The sequence below is a fragment of the Oncorhynchus kisutch genome, unplaced genomic scaffold (genome assembly GCF_002021735.2).
Source record: "Oncorhynchus kisutch isolate 150728-3 unplaced genomic scaffold, Okis_V2 scaffold4077, whole genome shotgun sequence".
Taxonomy (NCBI): Eukaryota; Metazoa; Chordata; class Actinopteri; order Salmoniformes; family Salmonidae; genus Oncorhynchus; species Oncorhynchus kisutch.
This window is the reverse complement of record NW_022266022.1, coordinates 211,497-223,889: the sequence shown is the minus strand read 5'-3', so window position 1 is coordinate 223,889 and position 12,393 is coordinate 211,497. Positions and strand designations below refer to the sequence as shown.

General features: G+C 40.8%; 1 protein-coding gene across 1 annotated transcript in view; it reads left to right on the top strand.

Annotated features, from left to right (window-relative positions):
* Positions 1–11,765, top strand: part of LOC116373865 (zinc finger protein 501-like) — a 61,450-nt gene extending 49,685 nt beyond the window's left edge. Inside the window, exon 4 of the mRNA XM_031822160.1 lies at positions 9,904–11,765. Within this exon, the coding sequence (XP_031678020.1) occupies positions 9,904–10,954 (1,051 nt within the window). The 3' untranslated portion in view covers positions 10,955–11,765. The remainder of the gene's footprint in view (positions 1–9,903) is intronic.
* The last annotated feature ends 628 nt before the right edge of the window (positions 11,766–12,393 follow it).

The following is a 12,393-nucleotide window of genomic DNA, read 5'->3' as shown; positions in this document are numbered from 1 at the left end:
GGCTCATGGTCCTCAAGCCCTTCCATAGACTTACACAGTAATTATGACAACTTCCAGAGGACGTCCTCCAACCTATCAGAGCTCGTGCAGCATGAACTGACATGATGTCCAACCAATGAAAGGATCAGCGAATGTATCTAGTACTGAAAGCATAAGCTACAGCTAGCTAGCACTGCAGTGCATAACATGTGGTGAGTAGTTGACTAAAAGAGAGAAAAATACAATAGTTGAACAGTTTTGAACAAATTATTTCATTCCAAAATGAAGGAGAAGCGAGAGAGAGATATTTCGTCATTTATTTTCCACTTTCAGTTTCACTTACTTAGCTAGCAAATGCAGCTATCTAGTTTAGTCTACTCAAACACTTGGCTCAAACAAAGGGATGCTATGTTAACTAGCTGGCTATGACTATCCAACACAACACTGGAACTCTTCCAAGTCAAGGCAAGCTTTTGGTTTTACTAATTTATTGCCACTGGGACCCGCCAAGGTAAGTGCTAAACTGCTTACTGACTGTACACTGTAACGGTACTGCATGATTGTAGCAGGTTTACTAACGAGTTAGTTCTATTAGCTCTGTTGACTATGATGTTATTTTAGCTAATATGGTGACAACAATGTAAGCTGTGTGTAGCAGTTATGAAATGGTTTGGCTTGGAAAGGTTTTTTCTCCTGGTCACATACAGCTGATGTGTTGTGCATTGAAGTACAGAAACAAAGGGAGAAGGTGATAAGAGGAGAGCACATAGATGCAAGAAGGAATACAACGTGTCTGTAATGAAAGTGAACTGTGTTTATGCATGATCAGGGGTGTATTCATTCCGCCGATTCTGTTGACAAACGTTTAAATGGAACAAAACGGGGATAAACATACCTGAATTTGTCCAGTGATATCTCTATTTCAGCTAGATGCAGGCGAGAGTGTGCAAGGCAGTATTGAATGTGTCACTGTCTGTCCATGTGGCACTGTATGTCATCGCAAAATGTTCTCTCGACCTGTGTGAACCTACATTCTAAACTTTCATTCATAGGCTAGGTTGCTACCTCATGATGGGTATAGGGACAATTAGAGTATCATGTAGTAGCCTAAACCTATTGCTGTTCCATTGAACAGGGTGAGTGAAATATGAATGACAGTCGTCCAATATGCTGTAATAGAATTAAGGCCATGCTCATGGAAAAACAAATTGTCCTGCCTCATCTTAAACGGCACAAACCACCACTGTTTGGGTGGTGGACCACTCTTGGTACACATGGGAAACTGTTGAGCTGAAATACCCAGCAGTGTTGCAGTTCTTGACACAAACCGGTGCGCCTGGCACCTACTACCATACCCTGTGCAAAGTAACTTAAATATTTTGTCTTCCCCATTAACTCTCTAAATGGCACACATGCACAATCCATGTCTCAAGGCTTAAAAATCCTTATTTAACCTGTCTCCCCCCTTCATCTACATGGATTGAAGTGGATTTAACTAGTGACATCAGTAAGGGATCATAGCTTTAGCCTGGATTCACCTAGTCTTTCTAAGTCATGGAAGGAGCAGCTGTTCTTAATGTTTTGTCTACCCACTGTATAGCACTACAGATAATCAAGTGCTATTTGCATGTGATGCATTTGTTCTGTTGTTTACAGGATGATGTGTATCTTATAGAGCGTGGCTATAAGGGAATAGTATGGTCACGTGAAGATAAAAACGATTGTGAAAAATGAACAGAGAAAATGTATATCAACACACTACCTATTCATATAAGTATTTATTAATCATCTACATATTCATATTGAGCTTCTACGTCTGTGTACAGGAACGTATTATTTGGAAGAAAAAATGTATCAGCTTATTGTTAAATAATGATGACGTTCTTTCCAATACAAAAGGTGTTGTAAATATTGTTTCCAAACTGCGTTACCCACTCCAGTCAGCAGATGGCGATGAGCGTCTTTCAGTTGACTCTTCTTGTGTGACGTATAATGGACTGGACGGACGCTTCTTCAGGAACAACAAGGCGCCAACTCTTTCAACCACGTCGGTAGCTTGCTAGCCAACATACAACTGAAAGATTGACGTTTTAGACCGTGTTAATGTACATTATCTAATCTCAGTTTCGGTTGACGTATCAACTGGTTCAATTTGCAAACGTGTTAAAGATTGATACTGAGCCTAGCACTAGGCTAGACGCTAATGCTAGCTAGCTAGCTAACATCCCTGGCCATGAGCTCACTAAACTACTCCTCCCTTGCTAATGAAGAGGGGGTCGGCTGTATGGAGAAAGAATCATTCAGAATGAAAAAGGAGGAAGAGGAGGCTGTTATGGTGAAAGAAGAGAAAGAACCGTTTAGAGAGGAAGAGGATGCTATCTCAATAAAGGTGAAGGAGGAAGACGTTTTTGGAGTGAAAGAGGAAGAGACAGAATATCAGATTAACCCCAGTGAGTACTGTCTTCAACAGGGACACAAACTATGCCGTTGTTGAACTAATGTGTGGTTTTAAAGTGGCATTCTACTGAAGTTCTACACTTGAATATGTTGTTCAGTACTGTAGGAATTGTTAAAGGGTCAATCTGCCATTGGTTCATATATTTGAGGGACTTTTCAATTCGATGTATTGAATTCTCCATGTGGCCTATATTAAAGTTCCCCTCATCTAATATAATAGGCTTTTAAAATTCTATATTGGTGCATATTTTCTACTTAAAATAACAAAGGCCACCCATTTTGTGGAACGACCCTTTTACATTTGCATCACAAACAATATTTTAGGAAATCATGATGAAAGTGGCCATTTTAGACATATGCATGCCTCTTGTAAGACTCTATGATTGCAATAGATGGTCATAAGTTTACCATCTTTTGATGTTCTCATTCACACAGGAGAGACACATGACTATCGTGGATCCTCTGGGAAGCCTCAACAACATCCTGATGCTGACGAGGAAGAGAAGAGTCTCTCCAGATCAGAACACCAGATGGTACAGCTTGGTCTGGTCTAGCATACAGCTTGGTCTGGTCTAGCATACAGCTTTCTCTATTGGGGTCTGGGCTGGGTTTCTGTAGAGCACTTTATGACAACAGTGACATCAGCATCCATAATGATGTGCGTCTGTGTCCCCTCTTTATGGTTACCAGGACAACGCTAGCCCTTCCACCCTCCCGGAGTCCCCGTGTCATGCCTCTCCTGTTAGCACCTTACTGCTGGGTATGAAGAGGTTGTCTGTGCTGCTGGTGGACTGCAGGAAAACAATGGGGCTGAGTGGAACTGTGGGAGGAGGAGAAGAGCGGAAAGGATCAGATTTGACTCAAAGTAAGTGCTGTAGTTCAGTTTGAACAAATAAATAGATCTATTCATTGGTATCTGTTACCACGACAACCAGCAGAGTTCTGTTCATTGTCAGGAAGATAGACTGGTGGATATGGATGTTATGAATATCATAACACTGAAAAAGGATTCTGCCAATGAAAAGAGAGAAACCAATAGACCATATAAAACCTTGATGAAAGTTAGCTTTAGAGGGAAAGTTTCAAGAGGATCTGATGTAAGGTGCTTGTTTTACAAAAACGTTTCCATAAAACATGATGGATGTTACATTGCCTGTCCCAGTCAACCACCCTCTCTTTACAAGACTGTAGGACAGGCAAACTAAACTCAAGACACTGTTAATTAATTAACTAATACTGGAGGAAAGCTGTGATCAGGCTGCCTACTCAAGAGAAAGCTTCGAACTGTAACCAGTGCCTGCAACCTGGTTCAGGTTATCAATCAACCTACCAGGGTAATTACAAACAGTACAGAAATTGAATCAACATATTTTGATCATATCTTTACTATTGCTGCAGAAATTTGTTTGAAAGCAGTATCCAAATTCATCTGCTGTTGTGATCACAATATAGTAGTCATATCTAGGAAAACCAAAGTTCCAAAAGGCCGGGCCTAATGTTCTTTATAAGAGATCGTACAATTGTTTGTGGTGATTCCTATGTTGTTGATGTTATTAGGTTCTTTTTTTCACAGTAAATAACTCACAAACTCTAGAGAAGCTTTATCCAAGTTGAATTACTCCCAAATGTTCTGTACATCTGTAATTCAGACAACCCAACATTTGTTCCATCCAGATATATATCCCACTTAAGACACTCCTCCTTCTCGCCAATCCTTACATCTTATGGTTCCACAGGAAGAAAGTAAAGAGGGTAACAGGATACCAGACCTTTATCTCCCTGATGAGAATCTGTCCTGACCTCAACCTCTCCTTCATCTAATCCACAGATGTTCGTCTGCCTCCCCTGTTTCACACTTTGCTCTCCTCTCGTCCACCCAACACATTCCAAAGCCACCTGTCTTTCTTCAGAGAACCATTAACTTCTGACATAACAGGCCGTCTCTTTCACTTCCTATCACTTCTTTAATGTCTCCATGTTCCAAGTTTTGCCGATTCCAACAATGGAAACAATATTTGTTGGTCCGTGGTGTGTAATGACGAGCAACCAGACGCTGCCCTTGACACGTTTATGAAATTGCTTATCCCAGTTACTAATAAGCATGCACCCATTAAGAAAATGACTATAAAAACGGTTAAATCCACATGGATTGATGAGGAATTTAAAAATGGTATGATGAAGAGGGAGGCAAAAGAGATGGCATATAGGTCTGGCTGAATAACTGATTGGCAAACCTATTGCAAATTGAGAAATCATGTGACTAAACTGAATAAAAATAAGAAACTACACTATGAAACAAAGATAAATGACATGAAGAATGATTGTAAAAAGCTTTGGAACACCTTCAATTAAATTTTGGGTAAAAAATCAACAATGTCATGGTGTCTGACTACGTGGATGGAAAATGATTGAGGATAATAACGGCCGATATTGCCAGTTCTATTCGCATTATCTTCAATTTAAGCCCACTAGAAAGTGTGTTCCCTAGTGAGACAGCATAGGATAACACAGCATTATCGGCATAATTCATTGCTCAGCTTTGTCTCCTAAAACATGTTCTTTTCTCAAACTCAGAACCATAAACCAATCCTCCAGGCATATATCAAATCCATCCTATCTTGACAAGATCACAGAGACACACTGACTGGCACACAGACATTGTGGAGCCAAGAGATACACGCTTGACCTCTCCCCTCTCTCCGGCCCAAACAACTTAGTCTTGACATAGAACAGATACTGCAACCCCGCCACAGTATTATACAAAAATAACATTCTGATGAGAAGTAACTTACAAACATATGATGAATATAAAACATCTTACCTATGTTACCAACCAATTCTGATTATTCCCCAACACCTGTCTAACAGAACACAGTGTTCTTTAATGGAAGCCTGTACAACAAAATCAAGGTAGAATCAGGAATTCCCCAGGGCAGCTGTTTGGCACCTTCTTTTTTCAATCTTTACCAACAACATGCCAGTGACATTTAAGTAAAGCCAGTGTGTCTATGTATGCGGATGACTCAACACTGTACACGTCAGCTACTACAGCGACTGAAATGACTGCAACATTTAACACAGAGCTGCAGTTAGTTTGAGAATGGGTGGCAAGGAATAAGTTAGTCCTAAATATTTCTGATCACCTTAAGTTACATGGCCTACTACGCTAATTCTGTAGCGGTGGGGGGTAAATATGAAGATTTTGTTGGTGCGCCAGGCAGGTATTAACCCTAGTTATTAAAGTTAGTTATTACCTATTATAACATTGCTATTATTATTATTAAATATTATTAAATCCGAAAGGATGAGAGTAGAATAGATAGAGTAATGCTTCCAGACACATTCTAAACATGGTGGAGACTTCGAGGACTGTAGCATCTAATGATGAAGCATTATGGAGTCTTAAAGGAGGACTGTAGCATCTAATGATGAACCATTATGGAGTCTTAAAGGAGGACTGTAGCATCATGAGGTAGTCACCGGGAATTCATTTCAATTAACATGTGTGCCTTTTTTAGAAGTTAAGTTGTGGAATTTCTTTCCTTATAACCTGTTTGGGATAGGGGGCAGTATTTTCACGTCCGGATGAAAAGCGTTCCCAAAGTAAACTACCTGCTACCTGCCCAGAAGCTAGGATATGCATATAATTGGTAGGTTTGGAAAGAAAACACTCTAAAGTTTCTAAAACTGTTAAAATAATGTCTGTGTGTATATCATAACTTATTTGGCAGGTGAAACCCCGAGGACAAACCATCCAGGAGGAATTTTTTGTTGTTGAGGTGACTCTGTTTTCAAATGGTTTTGTGTGGCACTTGGTTGCAGTTCCTATTGCTTCCACTAGATGTCAACAGTCTTTAGAAATTGGTTGATGTTTTTCTTTAGAGAAATGAAGAAGTTCGGCTATTCAGAACGAGGGTCCAGCCTAGTGCTCTCTAATGTTTTGATGCGCGCTCCAGGTCACGCGCTTCACGTTGTTTTTATCCGGTATTAAACACAGTTTATCCCATCTTATATTTTCTCGATTATTTACGTTTTAAAATACCTAAAGTTGGATTAGGAAAGTTGTTTCAAATGTTTGGACAGCATTTCCAGGTATCGTATTAGATATTTTATAGTCATGCTGGGCGAGTTGGAACCAGTGTTTTTTTTTTAAATCAAACGCGCCAAATAAATTGACATTTTGGAGATATAACGACGGAATTAATCGAACAAAAGGACCATTTGTGATGTTTATGGGACATATTGGAGTGCCAAAAGAAGAAGCTCTTCAAAGGTAAGGCACGAATTATATCATTATTTCTGAGGTTTGTGTCGCGCCTGGCGGGTTGAAATATTATTGTCATGTGTTTGTTTGATGGGGTGCTGTCCTCAGATAATCGCATAGTTTGCTTTTGCCGTAAAAAATACTTTGCACTCTGCAATTTCACCGGGTGTTGTCAACGTTCCGCTAGCAGGTTTTATTGTGTTTTAACCTTTTGGAACTACTCCTCCCGGATCCGGGAGAATTGTCATCAACTACACTAATTAGCATAACGCAACGGACAAAAAATCTTATAGAAAATATTCATATTCATGAAATCACACGTGAAATATAGTGAAACACAGCTTAGCCTTTTGTTAGTCACCCTGTCATCTCAGATTTTGAAATTATGCTTTACAGCCAAAGCAAGACAAGCATTTGTGTAAGTTTATCGATAGCCTAGCATAGTATTATGTCCAGCTAGCAGCAGGGAGCTCTGTCATGAAAATCAGAAAAGCAATCAAATTAAATCGTTTACCTTTGATGAGCTTCGGATGTTTTCACCCACGAGACTCCCAGTGAGACAGCAAATGTTAATCTTGTTCCATAAAGATGATTTTTCACAGCCAAAATCCACCGGAAAATCCACCGGAAGTTGCGGTCACGACAACGCCGAAAAAATCTCCAAATTAGATCCATAATATCGACAGAAACATGGCAAACCTTTTTTATAATCAATCCTCGAGGTGTTTTTCAAATCTATTTGATAATATATCAACCGGGACAATTGGCTTTTCACTAGGAGCGAGAGGCACAATGGCCGCCTTTGTCTATTACGCACAAATCACTTTGAGAGCCACCACCTGACCACTGACGCAATGTTGTCGTTCACGCTCATTTTTCTAAATAAAAGCCTGAAACCATGTCTAGTGACTGTAGACACATTAGGGAAGCTATAGAAAAAGGAATCTTATTGATATCCCTTTCAATGGTCAATAGGGATGCATAGGAACGCAGAGGTTTCAAAATGAGAGTCACTTCCTGATTGGATTTTTCTCAGGCTTTCGCCTCCAATATCAGTTCTGTTATATTCACATACAATATTTTTACATTGTTGGAAACGTTTGTGTTTTCTATCCTAAGCTGTCAATTATATGCATATTCTAGCACCTGGTCCTGAGAAATAGCCCGTTTGAATGTTATTCTTCCAAAAATGAAAATAGTGCCCCCTAGTTTCAAGAGTTAATGTGCCATAACAGGTTTTAATGTGTTTGGAGCCAATCAGTTGTGTTGTGACAAGGTATGGGGGTATACAGAAGATAGCCCTATTGGTTTAAAGACGAAGTCCATATTATGTCAAGAACAGCTCAAATAAGCAAAGAGAAGCAACAGTCCATCATTACTTTAAGGACCACCACAAGAATGGAAGACCCAGAGTTACTTCTGATGCATAAGTTCATTAGAGTTACCAGCCTTAGAAATTGCAGCCCAAATAAATGCTTCACAAGTTCAAGCAACAGACGCATCTCAACATCCTCGGTTCAGAGGAGACTGCGTGAATCAGGCCTTCATGGTCGAATTGCTGCAAGGAAACCACTACTAAAGGACACCAATAAGAAGAAGAGACTTGCTTGGGCCAAGAAACATGAGCAATGGACATTAGACCGGTGGATATCTGTCCTCTGAGTCCAAATTTGAGTATTTGGTTCCGAGCGTCATGTCTTTGTGAGACGAGGAGTAGATGAACAGATTATCTCCGCATGTGTGGTTCCCACCGTGAAGCATGGAGGAGGAGATGTGATGGTGTGCGGGTGCTTTGCTATTGACAATGTCAGTGATTTATTTATTCAAGTCACACTTAACCAGCAAGACTACCACAGCATTCTGCAGCGATATGCCATCCCATCTGGTTTGGGCTTAGTCCCATTGTCATTTGTTTTTCAACAGGACAATGACCCAACACACCTCCAGGCTGTGTAAGAGCTATTTGACCAAGATGGAGTGCTGCATCAGATGACCTGGCCTCGACCTCACCCAAATCGAAATAGTTTGGGATTAGTTGGATCGCAGAGTGAAGGAAAAGCAGCTTACAAGTTCTCAGCATATATGGGAACTCCTACAAGACTGTTGGAAAATGATTCCAGGTGAAGCTGGTTGAGAGAAAGCAAGGGTGGCAACTTTTGAAGAATAAAATATATATTTTATTTTAACACTTGTGGTTACTACATGATTCCATGTGTTTTTTAATAATTTTGATGTCTTCTCCATTATTTTACAATGTAGAAAATAGTAAAAATAAAGAAAAACCCTTGAATGAGTAGGTGAGTCCAAACTTTTGACTGGTACTGTACATTAAATTCCCTGACAACAGCTCCAGTGGACATTCCTGCAGTCAGCATGCCAATTGCCTGCTCCCTCAGGGATCTGTGGCATGGTTGTGTGACCAAACTGCACATTTTCGAGGAGCCTTTTATTACCCCCAGCACAGGATGCACCTGTGTAACAATCACGCTGTTCAATCAGCTTCTTGATATGCCACACCTGTCAGGTGGATGGATTATCTTGGCAAAGAATAAATGTTGACTAACAGTGATGCTCATGAAACATCCAACACTTTACATGTTGCGTTTATATTTTTGTTTATTGTTGTTACTATCAGTTTTAGGAACATTTACCCAAATATTTCACCTTATTTTTTACTTTACCCAAAATATGACATCGGCGATAATCAAAATGTTGAAAATCTGTGAACATCTAAATAAGAAATTGGTCCATTTAAACAGCATGTGTCGAACCCTTTCAACAACGGGGAGATGTTACTGATGTTCTTTGTATCTTCGACGTAAAAAACTAGTTTTGGACTTCCACACAAAATTACTTCTTTAGTTATTTGATGTTTAAGGAAGTGTGTAGGTCACATTCTGTATCATACAGCTATGAATGTTATATATTTAGAACCACCTGTTCAATTGGAATCCAGCGACGTCTGTGTCTTCAGTGTCCTAGAACTGTCTAGGTTTTTGTGTTCTGACTTGGAAAACAGGATGAATGAAATAAGTTTGTAATAAGATTGTTAAAACTGACCTCAGGTTATTGAGAGATCTGATTTAGGATTTACCCTCGTAGCAAGGTTGTTTTATCATGTGGTTTCATCTGGGTCTCTATTTAAAAATAACACTGTCTTTGGCAGGAGAAAGACCAGACTCAGGGACGTCCAAACCAGCAAGACGACACCAGTGCTCCCACTGTGGAAAGAGTTTTAACCAGAAAGCACACCTGAAAGCTCACGAGAGAATACACACAGGGGAGAAGCCTTACCACTGCTCCCAGTGTGGAAAGTGTTTCAAACGGCCTTTTCATCTGAAACAGCATGAGAGAATACACACAGGGGAGAAGCCTTACCACTGCTCCCAGTGTGGAAAGTGTTTCAACCAGTCGGGGGAGCTGATACGACATGAGAGAGTACACACAGGAGAGAAGCCTTACCACTGCTCCCTATGTGGAAAGCGTTTCAACCAGTCGGGGGAACTGAAACAGCATGAGAGAATACACACAGGGGAGAAGCCTTACCACTGCTCCCAATGTGGAAAGGGTTGTGACGGGTTAAGGGACCTGAAACAACATGAGATAATCCACACAGGGGAGAAGCCTTACCACTGCTCCCAGTGTGGAAAGTGTTTCAACCAGTCGGGGGAGCTGATACGACATGAGAGAGTACACACAGGAGAGAAGCCTTACCACTGCTCCCTATGTGGAAAGCGTTTCAACCAGTCGGGGGAACTGAAACAGCATGAGAGAATACACACAGGGGAGAAGCCTTACCACTGCTCTCAGTGTGGAAGGAGTTTTACCGGTTTAGGGATCCTGAGACACCACGAGAGAATACACACAGGAGAGAAGCCTTACCACTGCTCCCAATGTGGAAAGCGCTTCAACCATTTGGGGGAACTGAAACAGCATGAGCGAATACACACAGGGGAAAAGCCTTACCACTGCTCCCAGTGTGGAAAGTGTTTCGGCCTTTCAGGGACGCTGACACGACATGAGAGAATACACACAGGAGAGAAGCCTTATTACTGCTCCCAATGTGGACAGGGTTGTAGTGCGTTATGGCACCTGAAACAACACGAGAGAACACACACAGGAGAGAAGCTTTACCACTGCTCCCAGTGTGGAAAGTGTTTCAGCCAATCAGGGACGCTGAAACGACATGAGAGAATACACACAGTGCAGAAGCCTTACCACTCCTCCCAGGGTGCAAAGCTTTTGCCCATTTAGGAAGCCTGAAAGAACACATTAGACTGCACACAGAGGAAAAGGCTTAGAAAAGCTCAGACTGTGGGAAAACATATTACTCATAACAGTCACTTAAACGTCATTAGTGAATCCACACAGGAAAGAGAAATTACTTCTCTTAGCGTGTATATTGATATACATCACATTGACTTAAAATTCATCAGAGAACATACACAGTGCTCCCGTTGTCTTATATTGTTGACTGACAATGTGTTTACCTGTCATTACCAGATGAAAATAAATGGTACAGGGTATACTCAAACATATATTTGTTTGTTTTTATTAGAAAACATGAATTGAATATGGAGTCTGTCAGTTTGAATATAAAGAAGATCAGGTTCCTTCTTTTAAACGGTCCTTTTTTTAAACTCTGTGTGTGTTTATCTGGGTGTGTCATTCCTCCAGCACTACAGATAATCAAGTGATATTTGGATGTGATGCATTAGTTCCATTGTTGACATCTACATTGTTGGCCCACTGATGATTTAATGAAATGAAAATGTTCAGACTCTGTAATGGAAAATGTTAATTGTTTGTGTGTCCACAACTGAGTATGTGACTAACCTTGTGAAACTGTCCTATTATAATCTTCTGTTCTTGGGAGTATCATCCTGTGTTGCAAACCAATTTACACCTGTGTCCTTGTATGAATAAAGTCCCTCCCAGGAACAGGAAACTATAAAGATATTTGCTCATCACCCAATGCTTCAGGAATTCAGACTGTCTACACTGCGCTGTGTAACTCTGTTATTCTCTCTGAGCTCAGAAATAAAGAATCTTGGTTTGACTTGGACTCCAGCAGATCCTTATTTTATAATAGCCTCCACATCGACTCTGTACCGGTACCTCCTGTATATAGCCTCCACATTGACTCTGTACTGGTACCCCCTGTACATAGCCTCCACATTGACTCTGTACTTATACCTCCTGAATATAGCCTCCACATTGACTCTGTGCTGGTAACTCCTGTTTATAGCCTCCACATTGACTCTGTACTGGTAGCCCCTTTTATTACGTCCACATTGACTCTGTACTGGTACCACTCTATATAGCCTCCACATTGACTCTGTACTGGTACCCCCTGAATATAGCCTCCATATTGACTCTGTACTTATACCTCCTGAATATAGCCTCCACGTTGACTCTGTACTGGTACCTCCTGTTTATAGCCTCCACATTGACTCTGTACTGGTACCTCCTGTATATAGCCTCCACATTGACTCTGTACTGGTACCTCCTGTATATAGCCTCCACATTGACTCTGTACTGGTACCACTCTATATAGCCTCCACATTGACTCTGTACTGGTACCCCCAGTATATAGCCTACACATTGACTGTACTGGTACCCCCTGTATATAGCCTCCACATTGACTCTGTACTGGTACCTCCTGTATATAGCCTCCACATTGACTCTACTGG